Consider the following 18,661-nt stretch of genomic DNA (forward strand, 5'->3'; position numbering starts at 1 on the left):
GAGTCTTAGATAAGTGAAGATGGGATAAAATGATGAACCTTGAAAGTGGTTTTGGTTCTGATTTCTATCTTCTTTTTCTCTCGATTTGATCTCACTCTCATCTTCACCGATTCTTCTTCTAGTGTTTCTCTTCCATTTCCCGCGATTCTTCCAATTTTATTTGTGGCCAACCCTGTTAGGTTTTCTGCGTTATCAGATTCGTCTTCGGTTTTCTGCTTCTTCAAGAAATTCATCATGTTTTGGCGCATGGCTGGATTGTCTACAGTCTCTCCGGTGAGTTTTCAAACTATCATTCTTGTTTCTGATTTGATTTTCCTTTTAATTCACTCCTCGGTCATCATTTTGTGTTCATTGTTTTGAATAAATTATTGGATTGTGTTTCTGTTACTATTCTGAGAATTGAACTTATAGGAACTTACAAGAAGTTGCAGCTGTTGAAATTTTTGTGATACATTTGTGATAAATAATATTTTTTATACTATTCTAGATTCTCATGGTTTTAATTGGTCCTGATTGGATTTTGATGTTCTGGTCAATGTTTAGTAATTAGAAGTTTAGAAATCCTTGATATTCTAATGAACTAATAGTATGAGATTGTTGTTGGTTGATATTTGTTTTGAATGATTTAAAAAATGCTTCATCAAGGGCAATGTTCGGCACTTCGGGTATGGAAATGATAGTTGGAGTAGTGTTGAGACCACACTGTTTGTCTTGTTTGTGTCATGGTAGATGGTAGATGAGTGGTACTAATTTTTATTTGATGCATGTTGGTCGTCATGGTTTTTAGTGGTGTAAAAATAGGATAAAAATTTATGTTCAAAATGGCATTGCTATGTCCCTGCAGTTGTATTGTGTATTTGGTTGTAGATAAATGCCCACATTTTTAAGGGTGTTGTGTTCATTTTTATGGCTTATTTTTAAAGTCATCTTGGCTCCATTTTTTAATATTAAATTTCTAGTTAGGAGGATTTCTCATCCATAGAAAAGAGCAGCACATTAAAGAAGAAAATAAAAAAATACGTTGCTCAACTCTTCTACATAAACATGTGAGCATTCCCTCGTAATGGTCCAATGGACTAGAAGCTAGGTTTTATCCTTGTTCATGAAGGGAGATTAGGTTTCATTAGAGTAGGACATGTATATTGTTTAATTTATAATTATTTTGGACATCATTTGCTAAGTTTCTTATAGTTGTCAGTGTCAAAAATGCAGAGTAGAAACAGAGATGGATAATTGAATACATGAAGTATGAGTAGAATCTAAGTTAGGACTTCTATGAATTGACTGATGGTGGAATCAATTCTATATGCAAGTGAAATATGATAATCTGTCTCACTGTTCCAAGTTTCAAACTATTTCAAATGGATGCATGTGAACAATACTTGTGTTCATATGGTGGGGTGAGAAGGGGATCTCCTTAGTGTTTTACGGCTATTCTGAATGGAGAAGGACTGGAAATCATGTTGTAGGATATTATGGATTATGTTTCTTTGTTGTGTATGAGAATAAGATACCAAATTAGTATATTTGTATTTTTATATGCAAGTGCATTGCATGGAACCTTTATTTTAAAGCTTGAAATTCTAGAGTGTAAATTTGAAATACATTAATTGACTGTTTCTTTTGGGTCTAGAATAGTGTTACATTTATTTGATTTAACTTCTAAAATGAAATTTAGATTCCTCGTATTTGAGTGATTTTAATGTTTATTTGATGTATTATGTTGCAGGTGGAGACCATTTTGGATAGGGAGAATTTTACTTTGGACGAACTACTTGATGACGATGAAATTATTCAAGAGTGCAAAGCTCTTAATAGCCGCCTTATAAACTTGTAATGCTCTATCATTTTGACTAACAAGATGTATTTCTTATAAAAAATTATTAAGCCATATTTTCTAGTTGCTTTACCTGTTCTGTTTTTGTTATGTAGAAATTATCCCTACGGAGATGAATTATAATAATACTCATCAGACTAATTTATAACCGATCCTATAATTTTGAATTAGTATTTATAACAGAAACTTGCTATCCGAGTTTAGGACCGGCTATGTATAGCTTTGAAACAAAGCATAGCAGGCAGGGTTTTATGGATTCTTAAGTGGACAGTTCCCCCTGATTGAAGTAGAAACTTTGTGGAAATTTTGTTTTTATCAAGTAAATACTAGAATATATTTTTTTGCTCCAAAGATTTAATTATATATCTCTTTTGCGTGGGTACTAGTTGCTTATTTTTGTTGGGGATAAATTCTTCCCTTATTATTTTTTCAACCTGGTATTTGATAACTGTACCTGTCTTAATTCATTTGGCATTGAGTGGAGTTTGATGTTGCATGTTGCAGTTTGTCTGGAAGACCACAGGTTGAACAATTGATACGGTACATTGTTGAAGAAGCTCCTGAGGATTCTGAAAAGAAGCGAACTTTCAAGTAGGTTGCTTAAATTGGGGGTTGATTAAGTTCCTATTTTGCTGGATGTTTACAGTGATACATGTTAGTTCTATTATTCTGTAACAGGTTTCCTTTTCTAGCTTGTGAGGTATTTACCTGTGAAGTTGATACCATACTCAAAACTCTTGTAGAGGATGAGGAAGTAAGACACCAGAACTTTTAACACAACCCTTTTTAGTTGTACTATTTTTTTATAAGAGCTGACTGCATTCCTTCTTGGCAGTTGATGAATTTGTTGTTCTCCTTTCTGGACCCAACTCATTCCCATAGTAACTTACTAGCTGGATACTTTAGCAAGGTACTGATTTATTGAGTTTCAAGCTCACTTGATGTTTGGTTATGCTGTAGAATTGCCTTTGTTTTGAGAAGGGTTGAGCTTTCCCAGAAATGAACCCCATGACTTGAGCTACTTATGCTTTCTGACTCCAAAATTATTTGACTTCTGAACTAATTCTGATTAAGTTTGTCAATACTTACACTTTGTAACAACTAACAAGAACTTAGCATTCTGTATAATTTTCGTTCCTTCTCTTTTTAAGCAATAATATTCATTTTTTAGTTCCATTAATAAGTATGTTCAGCCCTTCTAACTTCCAAGTTCTTATGGTGCTAGGTAGTTATATGCCTGCTGTTACGCAAGACAGTTCCTTTCATGCAATATGTTCAAGTAAGCCCACAAGTACTTTTCAAGTTATTATTTCAGAAATATCTTTCTTACCATGGCTGGCATATGGTTATTTCATTGAACTATACTGTGCAAAACTGCAAATGATTATTTCAGAACAAGATGCATTTTCATTTAATAGTGCTATCTAGTGGGTCTGAAAACTAGAAGTTTTTCTTACTGACCTATTTTATGAATGTATCATATTATTATATAATGAAAACTACAAACTATTTGACATTGTTTTTAAAATGTTAAGGTATTAACTTTCCATGTTGTGCTATGCCTCCATTGAGTTGTAATTATCAATTTGCTGATATTTTCTTATTTTTTTCTGTCCAGGCTCACCAGGAAATTATGAGGAAACTTGTTGAGTTGATTGGAATCACATCTATCATGGAGGTTGGTTTTTGACAAAATGTAGTTCATATTTTAAATGTGTACCCATTGGTTAGGCTTTCTCTCTTGTTTGCCTCATGTTTGTAATATTTTATTTTATTTGTATTTGTCAGTTTGTTGATGATACACGTGCTTTGCTATGAAATTTTTTAAATCTTTAAAATCATATAGTCTCATTTTTGACAGAATTTCTGTTAAATGTTGTTTGTGTATTTGTAATTTTAGTAGAAACTGCTTATGTTCTAGAAGAAGGTGAGTTTCAGCACAACGGTAAGGTTGCTTGCCTTGTGACCTGGAGGTCATGGGTTCAAATCTTGGAAACAGCCTATTCGCTTGCGAGGGTAAGGCTGAGTACATCTACCATTCCTAGACCTCACTAGGTGGGAGCTCTTGCATTGGGCCGCCCTTTTTTAATTGCTCCTGTTCTTAACCAGGTTTTGATACGCCTGATTGCTCCCGATGAGCATATGTACGTAAATCATGTGGATGCAATGCAGTGGATTGAAGAGACTGATGTGCTTGAAATGATTGTGGACAAGTTCAGTTCTTCAGTAAGTATCATTTGGAAACTCAAAGATTTTGTAGTATTTGTAAATTTAAAAATGTATTAATGGATTTTGATTGGTTAAATGTAAGGATATTTTGTTAGTAGGAATGAAATCATAAATCATATTGGGAGCAAGCTATCATTCAGAAGGAAATCATAAATCATAATTGTGATATGTCTAAAAAGCCTCGTATACAGAGGACATAGGAATTGGGAGTGTTTGTTTTTAAAGTTTGGGGATGTTCTCATTGATTAGTTTCAGTGGTTTTAACTGTAGTAAAGACTAGATCTTTATGGCTTTGACAGTCCCTTTTGTTGTGTGTTCTAATTGATGTATTTGGTTGGATTGGAATGCTCATATTTTAAGAATAGTTTGTACCACCACCGCCAACTTCCTTCAATAAAATTTCTCCTTTAAAGCCCGCAAACGTATAAAGAAAATGTACACATTTTAGGCAGTTTTAAATTTTGATATTCTCTTTGAAAACATGAATAAAAGAATGGTGCAAGGATAATGTATATAACCATATTCTCTTTATTAAGAGAAGAAGATTAGGCCAGCAAATACATTCACATTGACTATTTATTACTTTGGTGTGACTTTTACAGGATTCACCAGAAGTTCATGCTAATGCAGCAGAAACTCTGTGTGCCATTACACGATTTGCTCCTGCAGGGCTTTCTGCCAAAATCTCCAGCCCCAGGTAGATTTTTCCCTTTCTTTGTGCACGCGTGAATTGGGGGAGTGGGGTGTGTGCAATCCTTCATTAGTTTTTCATGACCTAAAGTTGGTGAATCCTTTTCTTCTTTGACTAATATCATATGCTATTTACAGTTTTGTAGGAAGATTATTTCGGCACGCTCTGGAAGATTCTCGCCCAAAATCTGTTCTTGTCAATTCTTTATGTGTATGCATATCTTTACTAGACCCTAAGAGACATACTTTTGGAGCCTATCATACATATAACCGCCAAATGACTAATGGATCCACGGTAGCTGCAAATCCTGAGACAGTTGAGGGCATGCTTGAAAGCCTGGGTAAGACTTCCTCCTTCGACCATGACTTTAAAAAAAACTGCTGGTTCTCAAATTAAATAGAAACTTTCACCAACTTGTGAGAAATAGTATTATAATATATGAGCTGTATTTAATGTTAAATAGGTGCCGTAGTGCCATCATGGTTGATAGTAGTGCCAGATTTCTAGAAACTGCCATTGATGCCATGGTGTGGTAGCTTCCTCATGCTAGCTGCAATCGCCATGGTGGTGTTAGGAACTTAGGATATAGCAGGGGAAGGGCAGATTGGGTAATTGTAGCATAAAATGGGTAATTGTAGCATGGCAGTTCGATTTGCTATTAGAATACAGTTGGGACAGGAAAGTTAGCCTAGTTAGAGGGGAATGATTAGATAAATAGGCAGCAAGGGGTAGAGTTAAGGCATTCAAAAGATTGTAGTTTGTGTGAATGAGGAAATCCTTTGTGAAGGGAAACCCTTGTAGGAGATTTCTCCTTGTTCTGTTCACTCTCTATTCAATCACTTGATAAAGTATGCTCTTTTCTTTCTCAATGTCTCAGTTCTATTCTTGGGTGCATAACAGGTGGCCACAATGGTCATGTTGGGATGGTGATATGGTGCTACCAGAGCTGAAATGGGCAAAGGCTAAGATGTAGTTAGTCCTGTTTAGGTCTATTTTGAAATTTTTGGTAATTTTATCACTTGAAAAAATTCAAAGAAATCTTAGAGTGGAGCAGAGTGCAAAAGATAATAGCCAAAGCAGTATTGTCAATGACGGATGGCTGCTTAGACTATATTTTATTATAATATGTCTTCTAGGGTCATAGTTGATTCTACTATGTAGATGATGGCTGATCAATGGATAAATATCTGTATGGTTTGGCAGCATGTTTTAGGGTAAGTGCATGCACAAAATGCAAATTTAACTTGCATCTTCATGTGCATTTTTATATTGGTTTAATCTCTTTTTAAATTCTTCTGCTGGTGGTTCTTTTCTTGCCTCCTTTCCTCTGTTCCATATATCTTTTTTCAAAAGAAAAACAAATTTCGTTGGTTTCAATTAGACAGTAAACCATGCCAATAAATGTTTACACTTACATCTAACTTGTAAATTCTTATTATACTGAATAGCGAGTTCCGTTCCACCTTGGAACTGGTGGGTTCAATTCTGTTAGCTAGACTCGTCCTTTATGTTATGTTGTATTTTGATTCATGTGTGTTTGGGCATGCATGCTTGTTGATGTTTTGTAATTTTGTTGTGGTTGTTTCTACTGGAGAAAATAAACACTCATCATGCTCTTACTCTGCAGGTGATCTACTGAAGCTTTTAGATGTTTCTTCTGCTGAAAATCTGTTGTTAACTACTTTTGGCAAGTTACTACCACCTCTGGGAAAACATCGTTTGAAGGTAAATAATTATTTGTATTTACTGCATTTATCTATTTCAGTCTGTTGGTAATTCTGTAACTGGTACTAGAGTTTTTGACATTTTTGTCATAACACCTTGACAATGCCATTTTATTTATTATATTTATTATTCATGATTTTGTAAACTGTTAAAAGTAATATTGCAGTTTGGCTTTAACATGAACGTAACAAATGTTCTTTCAGATTATAGAGTTTATATTGGTGTTAGTAACTGTTGGTAGTGAATCTGCTGAGAAGAAATTGATTGATCTTGGAGCAGTACAAAGAATTATAGATTTGTTCTTTGAGTAAGTTTTGCAATTCTGTTATCTTGTGCTAGAGTCATTTCATCCCATGCCCTAATGTACTGTTTCAATGTTGTAGGTATCCATACAATAACTTTCTCCATCACCATGTAGAAAATATTATATTGTCATTTTTGGAGAGCAAGAATTCTTCTCTTGTGGAGCATCTTCTCCGTGATTGTGATTTTGTTGGGAAAATCATTCAAGCAGAAAAACATTTCACATTGGAAGCTGATGCAAAAAAGGTACACAATATTTTTTTTTAAATTTATACCAGCATGAATTTATTTGTTTTTTCATGTCTTTAACTTTTGATGATATTAGTGTGTTACAAAGTATTTTTTAGGATGAATGAATATTTTAGTTGTCCAACTTGTGTTTGGAATTTTTTATGCAGCCAACAATACCCGTTGAGGGAAAGTCGCCTCCTCGCATAGGAAACATAGGGCACTTAACCCGTATTTCTAACAAACTTGGCCAGTTAGGGAATAACAACAGTGTGATTCAGGAACATCTGCAGGTCTGTCACTATATCTCTAGCAATTTTTGTGGTAGGACTTTTTGAGTGGTTAAACTTCTATTGCTTATTGTTTGGCATCTATTGATCATTTCTCTTCATTTTTAAACCTTTTAAATTTACAGGGAAACATTGATTGGACAGATTGGTATGCAGATGTTCTATCAAAGCGAAATGCTGTGGAAAATGTCTATGAATGGGCGTGTGGGTATGTTTTGTTTATTAACTAGCATTCGCGCTGCCACGTGAGACCTGAAAAATTACCACTTTGCAATTCCTTCTGAATGAAACTGTACATTTTAGAATTAGAAAGTTCTTGTGGGTGAATTGTATGCTTGCCAGTTTGTCACATGTAATACATTTTTGAAGCAGCAACATTGTGTCTGAGGCTTGAACTTGACCATAATCCTGATCTGTTGCTGCAAAAATCTTGTCATTGTTGGGGTTATGATATTCTGTGGCAGCTTCATTAGTTCAATTTGGGTTATATGTCTTCATGGACAGCTTCAGTATAGGTCGCATCATATGATTGTGTATGCTTTAAGAGACTCACCTGATGACTTTAAATTAATTGTTTTGCAGGAGACCGACAGCATTGCATGACAGGAATAGGGACAGTGATGATGATGATTATCAGGATCGGGACTATGATGTTGCAGCCTTAGCAAATAACTTAAGCCAGGCCTTCCGTTATGGCATTTTCAATAATGAAGATATTGAAGAGGTACATTCATTTTTAAGGAGCACCTGTCGTTCTGCATGTTAACATGCATTTCATTGTCTCGTTTTCTATAGCTCTTATCATAAAGAGAGAAATCTGGAGTTTCCATTGAGACTTGTTGAAGGTTTATTTTATCAAACCTCAATTGTAATTGACACTTGATGTGTGTTGTTCACTTGTTAGCCCGCGTAAGGCTTTTAAGGTAGATTTCTTCAAAATGACCAGAAACTATTAGAGTGCAGTAATACATCAGATTATTCAGGTTTGTCAATGTATCAACACACAGATGTCACCAGCTCATAGCTAGTCAATTAGTATGCTAGGTTATACATGATCTTAGATGCTCTAGACAAAGCTTTATATATCTGAACCAGATCTGATTCTCTGATTCAGTCAGTTATGTGAGTTTTTAGTTCTCTGAATTCCAAATCTCTCCCCTCTCTGCTTTCTGTTCTCACTTTCCTTAACTTTCTAGCACTTTCTCATTTTATCCTATATCATGAACTCAAAAGAAGTATGTGAAATACTGACAAAAATGAAATGTATGGGCGTTTCTAGCATCAGAATGTTTAACTTCAAATGGATGGCTCTGTTCTGGGTTAAAGAAGACTTAGGAAAGTAGTATCTCAAGTCTTTTTTGTTAGGTAGTAAAGACACGTACCCTACCAGAAAGCGATTTGCAAATGTCATATCTTTGCCATGCTAAACAAATAAGTGTAGAGTGAAAACATTTAGTTATGCCTGGGTTTTTTAATTTTGCTTGGCTTTCAGGTACTTTATAGGAACTATGTTGCTTGTCTACTATTAGAATTGTGCATGCTAGGCCTAACTCAACCCCAAAATCTAACTCATAGTTTGCGGGTTGCCTAAACCTTATAAGCATATTCCCATCCAATATGGGACTATCTTAACACCTCTATACAAATTCTCGAACTCAATAACTTCAGCTGCTACTTTTTCTGTCAAATTGCTATGCACAGTTTGTCCAACAAATAAACAATTTGGGTTTTTTGCACATTTTACTTGCGGAGTTTGGTAACCACTTTCTTATTCATTGGGTATTACAATCTTCAGTTCCTTATCATTTCATAACTATTCTGTATTTTAATACAGAATACAATTTTTACCAACGAATAACCAAATTCTGTTTTTTACACATTTTACTACCGGAGCTTAGGAACCATGTTCTTATTGGTTGATTATTATTTTCCTCATCACTTCATAACTTTTACATATTTTATTATAGAAAGATAAATTTCTGATGGCCGAGGCGGCCAGTTTTGCTCTAGCTAGCCAAGATTGCCATTTTACGGTTTGTCATTGGTTCACAATTTCTGACCTGTATATCTTATGTTTCAGGTTCACGGCTCCCTTGAACGAGATGACGAGGTATACTTTTATATTCCTTTTAATGTCAATGTGGAGTCTTGGAATTGGATGAGATGAATTTATAATTGAATGTGGAAGTTCATTCTTGGATAAATTTTTTCCTGTATACAAATTTGACTGAAATGGTAAAGGTAATCTGATCACATACACATACAATATTTGTCTCAATTGTATATCAGATAGGTTCACCTCACTGGTACATAATATTTGCAATACGTTGGCTTTGATTTGTGATCTCAGTCTCCATATCCTGTGACATCAACTAAGACCGACTGTCCTTTCTAATGCTTATAAACTTTTGGGAGCGGTTCTTGAATTATTGTTTAGCATTTGATAGACCTTTTCTCAAGTGAGTTAGGGGAATTTAAAGCCTTATTCCCATAGTCAACTCCTTTGGTGGAATACCTTCTTCTAAGAAATTCATTTTCCTGTTGTTTTCACTCATTTTGCTTGAATTAGCTGTTGAGATATTCATAATGAAAGTGGATATTCTAAATCAGAAAGGGAATAGGAAGAAGAGAAGTACTAATTGAACTGTTGTTTAAGGAATATGATAAATTAAGGAAAAGAATGATATACTACTATAGAATTAACCTTTTAATTTGGAGTGAAGTGAAATTGAGTATATAGCTGCTGTTCATCAGCACAGGAGCAGGAGACAATATATTTTGTCCCAGGTTCCCAGAGATATTTTGCCTTTATCAAACTCATCTGTGATGTGTACTCAGTACAAGTTTTGCAACAGGAACTATTTGTCTGCTTGATTCTCTTGAATGTTATATCACCAAGCATAGTTTATGGGTTATGTGCAACCCCTTCTTTTGATTATTGATTAATAGATTTTTTATATTTTTGGTCTCACACTAGCCCAGTTTTTTGTGTCTGAGGGCGTGGCTCTGGCCACAACATGCTCTGATACCATATCACAAAATTGGCTTGATGCCTTTTTCTCTTATTCCTCCCTCATATATATAGTACATCATTCTTTAATGGGAATCTTTCCCATTTACAACTAATAATTACATGATTATTGCATTTCCTATTTCGTAGTCTGAATATCAGGAAACCTAAATAAATACAATGAATATGTGAATATATGATCTCCTAATTTATATAACTAATAATAGGAAATCAATTATATACATTTATAGCCAATAAGATCAAATGGATTCTGCTGAATCCTTGCCTAACATTACCTGCATGAAGCTTAGATTGCTAACTTGAGCCACAACCTGTGGCTAGATGGTGCTTTCACCCGAGTAGTCCGAATTTACAGCACTTACTCATGGTTTTCATTTTCTTGGGGGATTTCTCGTGTTTATCATTATCACTGATGGTCATAATAAAGCACCTAATATGTACATGTTCCGCAGGATGTCTATTTTGATGATGAATCTGCAGAAGTTGTTATATCTTCTTTGCGGTTGGGAGATGACCATGAAAGGTAAATGCCACGGCCTAGTGTGTGCTGTAAGTTTTTTATACTTTTCTATTCATGTACCTTATATTTTGGCTTGACATCTGCAGTGGGTCTCTTTTCACAAATTCCAATTGGTTTGCTTTTGAGGAGGACAGAGACCAAGTAGCCAATGAACAGTCAGCTGCCTCCCTCCCTTCTCCATCACCCATTGCTGAGGAGGACGAGGGTGCGAACATTGCAAATGGAGATGATGATCTTGTTACTGGTGAAGGTGAGGACTTGGCTGACACGGCAATATCTTTACCCGAAGCAGAACCAAAATTAGAAGAAAGTGGAACTGATAAACCGGTGGAGTGGGTTGAATGGAGGGAATCTTCAGATGCCAATGGCCCTTCTGGCGTTCTTGCCAATGGAGAACTTGAGACAGGATCAGGGAATAATGCTACCAATGCACATGAACTGTCATCTCCATCATCCAGTGCTGCATTAACAAAGGATGAACAGATCACTGCTGAGCCATCAGCATCACCCAGTGTTGCATTAACAAAGGATGAACATATAGCTGCTGGACCATTAGCATCATCCAGTGTTGCATTGGCAAAGGATGAACAGAGCACTGCTGAACCATCAGCATCTCTTACTGAGAAAACTATTGAAACCTCTGAGCCAACTCACACAGGAAATGAAAATCCAAGTTCATGTACATCCACTTCTGTGGATTCAGTTGTAGGTGACCATATCAAGGATACGACAGTTGCCAAAAAAGAAGTCGAAAATGAGCAGCTGATGTAAATTCCTGTGAATTCGCCTCAGTAGCTCTGTAGCTATGTTAACATATTAACCAGGTGGGAGGTTACCTTCTGGAGTTTGGCTGGGTAGAGCATTTAGGACTTCACTGCAGCTCTTTTTATTTGATGTATAAATACTGATTTTTTACTCCCACCTACTTCTAAAGCTTGTTTAATGAGAGGCTTTAGCTCATGCTGTTAGTTGCTATTGCTGAATTCTTCACCTGTCCATATATTTAGCGTATCCAATTAGGTGCTACCATATTTTTTCCTTCTTGTGTTCAACCGTCAATACAAATACATGTTTTGGTTCCAGGTGTTTAGGTATGAAAATAAGTTCACTGTCTGACTTGTTCGATTACTTGTAACCCTATGGTTTTTTTTTATAGGAAGGGAAGTTCATTTCACAACTGTTGAACTCAAACTCAGGTTACATTGATCTTTTTAGCATTGTTGATGTGGCTTTGTACTTCAGAAAGCATGCTGGAAATGAGAGAACAAAAATGAAGGGGAGGGGATGTTTTGTAATTGAGTTCTGAGAGGAATAAAGTTTGTTATAGTTATATACTTTGACTTTCCGATTCTTGAACTTGTATTGATTTTTTCAGGTATAAACAGTGATTTAAAGCTTATTCTTCTCCAAATTTCAGGTACATAATTTTAACCATTTGAGCCTTCTAGCTATAAATTAATGAGCTGTTGTAAACGCTTGTAAGTCTATCAACATGAAAGTAGTTAATTTCATATCACCAAAAAGGACATGAAAGTTATAAGTATTAATGAATATTAAAACTCGCGAAAGCTCGACTTTAAAAGTCTTCCACGTTCTATCAACATGAAGATTCACTTCAACAAGCCGTGTAGAATATAACGTCGCTCGTTAAGTTATGGACAAGATGAAGATAGAAAAACTTGAAAAAATACATATGACTAAAACAATTGACAAAATGTAAGCAGCATTTTTTCGCATTAAGGCAAGTGTTTGTGCTTTCATGTTTATATGCTGTCTTATAGTTTTTTAGGCTTTTTAGCGGGGGAATATAATTTTCAACATTAACAATTTATGTTTCATGTACAACCGGTTGAACTGTTGACCACTTGTTTTAATCTATTACTCAAGTTTGAATCAATTTTTCGAATGTAGTTTTGGACCAGTATGAGGTCTGGTTCACCAGTTTATTAGTGTCCTTTCTATAATTGAAAGTTTGTGTACACAAGCTATTCTTAGTTTTGACCTCTAAGGAATCATCACTGAGAATTAAGTGATAGAAGTAAGTAATGAAATGTAGCCCAAAATAATTACTTCACATGTAAATTTATGTAATGTTAACACTTGATATAAAAGATTGAGTATACATGTTTAACTTTAGATAAGAAGGGATCAAAAAGAGCAAGTTAGACACATAAAGAGAGATATTGATTATGAGAACAACACTACTTGATTCAGAGTACAAGAAGATCTCACAATTTCTCAAACACATTACCTAATAGACTAATACCTAGATGCAGGCACATCGCATGAAGTTGCCTATAGCTTCTTTATTAATTATTAGTGCCTCCAAATCACATTTTCAGTGTAACCATCCTAATTCATTTAGAATGAGCTAACGATACCCTCTTCTGATGATTCTTTTGGGACCACACTAGCTAGGTCAAGCTCAACAGATTTCTTGTTAATGAAGTTACATTGTTTTCTGATTTCTCCATTTTTTCCTGTTAGAACTCCAATGTTACCCATTTTTATCATTGAAGCCTTGAAGCTCTCATAGAAAGCATCTTGGTTATTAGCAAATGTGTTGACAATGCTAATTGTATCCGCATCAGATGTTGAGAAAAGCTCTTGATCACTTTGTAGCAACCCTTTCTTGCCCTGAAGATTGGAGTAGTAATTCTTGTCGAAAGTGTCAGGCGTGGTTGGGTCGAAGTTCACTAGGTTAGTCGCAGGTCCATTGTTAGGACATGTATTACGCAATGTTTGCAAGTAAGTTGTGTCTAGAGTTGGATCAGGTTTGCCACTGTTGCTGAAGTTAAACAATCGACTATTAATAAATGAACAATGAGCTCTGCCTATTGTATGAGCACCTGAAAATGAAACATTTATAATTAATCACGTAGTTCTTGAACATGTTCTATAATTTTATTAGATAAATTCTTGACAATTCTAACTAAGAAGATTTTAACTTTTGAATGAATTGGTCTCAATAGTAAGACTTTACCAACTTCCAACTAAGATAACATATGCATTATTAATTTATTTGTAATTATTATTATCATTATGAATTTATGATCATCGTTGTTGTTGCTACATGTACACAACAATGTTAATTGGAAAATATTTCATACCTGAGAGTGCAACAAGATCAGTAGTGTTGAGGCCTTGAGCAGTGAAAGCAGATTTAAGTTGAGTAAGGGTGAAGAAAGGAGCAGGTAGGTTTTGATTAGCAAGGGTTCTATTTGCTGTTAAACCATCTCTTCTTCCCAATGGTACTTTCCAATCAGGACCACCAGCCTATCAATATAAACATGTATTTTTTAGAATAACAACTTTTATTTCTGAATGATTTTTTCTATCAACTTTAAAAGGACTAACTTACTACCCACCTTAGAATATCATTTAAATTTAATGAAACATGGGGTAAAGTATATTTGTATTACCTTTATAAAAAACTTAGTTATCTTTGAAGTTACTTTAACGCAATCTCTAACATAAATTCATTTTATTTAGAGAGAGTTTCGATACAACAGTAAGTTTGTTTGTCTTATGACCTATAGGTCATGCTTCAAATTCTAGAAACAATCTCTTCGTCCGTGAGGTACATCTATCCTCCCTAGATAATTTATGTGTGTTTTCCATTTTTCCCTTGTTCTGAACCAATTAGTAAAGAAAGAGAATGTTATGTTAATATGATACATAGGAATAGGATGAAGATACCAAAACAGATGATACTTCAGCTGCAAGGGTAAGAATATCAGCACAAGAAACTATCCCTGGACAAGCATTTTCAACTGCTGTCTTGATCTGGTTCACAACATCCAAACCTCTTAATGAGTTGTTATTTGGAAAAGCTTGTTGCTCACTTTCTATCTTAGGAGGAGTATCAGTGTTATTCAACAAAACTGATGCATCACAACCCTGCAACAAACATAACATAATCAACTTAGTTTTTGTTCACAAAATATCACATAGAAAAATACCATTGCCATTTTGTACCATACGATGTAAACCAAAATGTGGTAATTAATCTAGACAAAATATTCTTAATTAAAAACTCAATAAATTTTATGTTTTTGACCAATTGCTATAATTTAGCACATATGGATGTTTTCCCTTTAATAACTTTACTTACAAAGTGCCCCCATTATAAACCCAAAAAAGATTTCATCAAAACTTTAAATGGAACAAGAATATTTAACATTTCATACTTTATTGATTTAGGTAAGTAGCGAAAAAAATTAACAAACATAGAAAAAAGGTATATTAAGAAAATAAATTTAGTAAGAGTGTAACACTGTATAGATTAATAGAAAAGTAAAAGAATGACTTTTGTGCGTTTGAACAAGAGAAAAAATCATTGTAAATAGTATAAAAAGAAAGTTATACTATTTACTTTTCTTATAACAGATAAAATTATATCTATTTCTAACTTCCATGAGAAAGAAAAGTGCAATGCTATCTCATTGATGTTAAAATAAAATGTGGTACAAAAACATTATCCTAAGAAAAAGGAGCTGAAAAATGATGAATAAGCAAGTATATATATATACATACCAGAACAAAACAGTCATGAAAGTGAAGTCTAATGAGACTTGCAAGCATACGAGGATCTTTTTTTGAAACATTTCTTACAACTTCACGTACAATGGAAGATACATTAGGACAAGTATTTTTGTAGAAAGAAGGATCAAGTTCTGCATTTGAGAACAAAGGAAACCCTACAAACACAACTACTACATAGCATAGAGCTGCTACTGTCACATGAATGAAACCCATTTCTTGTTTCTGATGTTCTAAGAATTGTGTTTTTGTGTTGTTAATGTTGCAAGAGACCATTTATTTATAGAGAAACAAATGATAATGGCCATTATCATGGACTGCACTAGATCTTGATATTAATATTAATATTCATATTTACATGTTCTCTTTTTATTTATTTCCAATAGTAAAAAATTTGCATAAAAAAATGTTCATTTTTGCTTTTCATCTTTGGACAGATAAGATGAGCTTGGCAGCGTTTATACTTTATACAAAGTTTATTTTTATATATTCTACTACTTAAAAAAATCTTATAAGTTTCACTATAAGTTTTATTTTATATTCCATTATGTTTGTTAAGCTAATAATTTATTTAAAAAAAACATATTATCTTTTTGTTTTTAATCCTAATTAGTATTGGCAATTAAAACTACCTTGCCGATGTCTACACAATGCCCATTAAAATTAGGGCGTACATGAGCATAGGCATTGTGTATGCCGACCACCCATGTCACATTATTTTCATAAAACTAAAAATTGGCAGGACGGGCTATGAGACTATAGATCCTTTCTGGGTTATGAAAATATCACGTGATTTTATACCCGTGAAAAATCAAGACGCTAATATTTATCGTTGACTGCAAATTTGCCACACTGAATTGTCCACGAAATTCATATATTATTATAAAATAATATGAGAATATGTAACACCTCAGTTCTGACATGCGATCTCTACTGAGCGTGTCACCTATACCCATTAAGCTTACATACCCCTGTAGTGTTTTATTTCCTTCCAAGGGGACCCGAATCCGCGACCTCAATGATAAATAGCGACTCATGTGAATAATGACTATTTATCCCTGAGGTCATAGGTTCGAGTCGCGGGAGGCTCCCCTTTGTGAGGAATAAAATACTACATGGGTATTCAAGTTAGTGGGTAACACGCTCAGTGTATTCATAGACGGAGAATTTGCATATCAAGAATATGATGTTACGGGTGACACACTCGGTATATTCATGGGTGACACAACGATTTTTTTCTTATTATTATCATAACTTTATTGGGATTTACGATAAGAATCATAAACTATAGTACTTTATTGGACATTAGTGTGGTGGGGTAGTATAATATTCCAGAAAACAAAAGTGTTCCATGTATTAAACTAATCTTAATTAGATAACTTATTCACAGTATAATATTCAACAAAGCATAAGTGTTGCATGTATTAATTAAACTAATCTTAATTTGCATATTCGTTTCGATTTTTGAGCATGGACCACAATTGGTCTTCTTTAATTATTTGTTCCACTTGCTTGCTTTTCTGGTGCACACTCAATTGTGTCACTACCTTTAAACACTAAAAGCTTTCATGAAACTGAACACGATGGAGTCAATATTGCCACCTTTATAGTTTTAAATAACCTACCTTTAACCACCACTCTCTTTAAAGTTAGGACATGTCAATTATTATCAATAAATTTATTTATTTTTAAATTATTAATATATTATCACTAATAAAAAATTCACTCAAATTATTTGTCTTCAACCAATAATAAAAAGTGAGAAGTGATATGGGTTATAAATTAATTGGTTTTATGTATTCACAAAATGTTTTAAAGATTAAAGTGTGATATATGGGCAGAGTGTGAAGTTTTTAGAAAAATAATTAATTATGAATTGTATATGGTACAAAGATAATATATAAAACTTATATATTATTAGTATATAACTTTTTTTTTTGCTCTTTAGAAATTGATGGTAATTTAAAGGTCTATCTATAAGTTTGATTTTGGAGGAGAATAAATAAAAAATGAATACATGAAAAACCATAAAATACATTTGTAAGATAATTTGTAATGAATGTCTTTTCTTTCATTTCCATGAGAAACACAACAAACAAACCTCAAAAGTACTGTGTAAGGAATGGATAATATGTATTGGCTTGTACAAACTTGATTTTGGATATATACAAATTTAAATATTATACGCCTAAATTCAAATGGATATATGCCTACATTTGGATATTACCTGCATCTATATCCATTTAACACAATCAAATTAGTTTATAATTCAATTGGTTATGTTTATTAGCTAATTCAATTGTGTACATTCCTAAACATATAGATATACATGCAGATAATATTTAAATTTAAATATACTAAATAAACAATTATTACTCAAGCTAAATAATAAATTGAGTTAAATAATTTGTGAACTCTTAACAAATTAAACTAATGAAAACTGACGAGTCAAATTTAATAATTCATAAACTCCAATTGAGTTGAGTTTAAGTGGAAAAATAATTTATATCAAACTCGAGTCAAATTTTGACCTTAACTAATTCTTATCTAGTTGAGTCTCGGTTCGACTTATCTCTAAGGATTTTAAATATGTATTAAATTAGTCATTTTGTATTTTTATGACCAACTTTGGAGACATTTTGTCTCTATTTTGAATTATATTGACCCATATTAATGATATTTAAGGACTAATTTAAATTTTTAACTTTTTAAAATCAAATTAGTATATATAAAAAAAGAAGATGAAAGTGAATATTCAATCTTATTATTATTATTATTTTCATCTCCAAAATTTAATATTTTATGTTTTTTAAAGTTGATCTTATGAGTTTTTTATTCCAAATTTCTCGTTTAACTTATGTATATTTTCAATTGGGTGTTATATGTTTTGTTTTCATAACATGTGAGCATAAGATTATTTTTACTAGTATAGTTTCAGAAAAGTAATAGGGATATTTTGTAGAATTTTCATTCTAAACTCAAAAATATTAAAATTGTGAATTTTAATTAAGATGATTGGGATTATGAAAAGCAACATATCAACACTTTTATTCATTTTCGAAAAAATAAACAAGAAATTACCATGAGATTAACTCTAAAAATATATAAAGTAAATTAAAATATATAAGAATTATTTAAAAACAATATTAATTAAACTTAGTGACAAAATTCAATCATCATAATTATAATTAATAATCACCAACAAGCAATGATATCAATTGGCTATAAGTTGTTCTAGCTTAACCAAATATTTTTGAATCCTTGA

At 33.3% G+C, this 18,661-nt stretch overlaps 2 protein-coding genes across 7 annotated transcripts; one reads left to right on the forward strand and one right to left on the reverse strand.

Annotated features, from left to right (window-relative positions):
* Nucleotides 1–234: 234 nt before the first annotated feature.
* On the forward strand, nucleotides 235–13,671 carry LOC109338464 (serine/threonine-protein phosphatase 6 regulatory subunit 3-like). 6 transcript variants are annotated; one of them, XM_019575716.1, is made up of 21 exons: nucleotides 235–273; nucleotides 1,730–1,833; nucleotides 2,342–2,428; nucleotides 2,516–2,591; nucleotides 2,673–2,747; nucleotides 3,063–3,116; nucleotides 3,456–3,515; nucleotides 3,947–4,063; nucleotides 4,669–4,763; nucleotides 4,895–5,097; nucleotides 6,385–6,482; nucleotides 6,686–6,789; nucleotides 6,866–7,031; nucleotides 7,184–7,306; nucleotides 7,429–7,511; nucleotides 7,886–8,027; nucleotides 9,384–9,413; nucleotides 10,787–10,857; nucleotides 10,941–11,544; nucleotides 11,643–11,678; nucleotides 12,230–13,671. In XM_019575716.1, the coding sequence occupies exons 1-20, from the start codon at nucleotides 235–237 to the stop codon at nucleotides 11,655–11,657; spliced, it is 2,346 nt and encodes a 781-aa protein (XP_019431261.1). In that variant the 3' UTR covers nucleotides 11,658–11,678; nucleotides 12,230–13,671. The 6 variants fall into 6 exon arrangements, 4 of the variants coding, with proteins under 4 accessions (XP_019431261.1, XP_019431259.1, XP_019431258.1 ...); XR_002106559.1 differs by having other exon boundaries at nucleotides 10,941–11,678; XR_002106558.1 differs by lacking the exon at nucleotides 12,230–13,671 and adding an exon at nucleotides 12,011–12,119 and having other exon boundaries at nucleotides 10,941–11,678.
* Nucleotides 13,031–15,655, reverse strand: LOC109338465 (peroxidase 15-like). The gene is made up of 5 exons (XM_019575718.1): nucleotides 15,391–15,655; nucleotides 14,554–14,754; nucleotides 13,965–14,130; nucleotides 13,163–13,703; nucleotides 13,031–13,130 (listed from the first exon to the last, which is right to left on the reverse strand). The coding sequence occupies exons 1-4, from the start codon at nucleotides 15,610–15,612 to the stop codon at nucleotides 13,216–13,218; spliced, it is 1,077 nt and encodes a 358-aa protein (XP_019431263.1). The 5' UTR covers nucleotides 15,613–15,655; the 3' UTR covers nucleotides 13,031–13,130; nucleotides 13,163–13,215.
* Between the last annotated feature and the right edge of the window lie 3,006 nt (nucleotides 15,656–18,661).

Source organism: Lupinus angustifolius, unplaced genomic scaffold (genome assembly GCF_001865875.1).
Source record: "Lupinus angustifolius cultivar Tanjil unplaced genomic scaffold, LupAngTanjil_v1.0 Scaffold_26_26, whole genome shotgun sequence".
In the NCBI taxonomy this organism is placed as follows: Eukaryota; Viridiplantae; Streptophyta; class Magnoliopsida; order Fabales; family Fabaceae; genus Lupinus; species Lupinus angustifolius.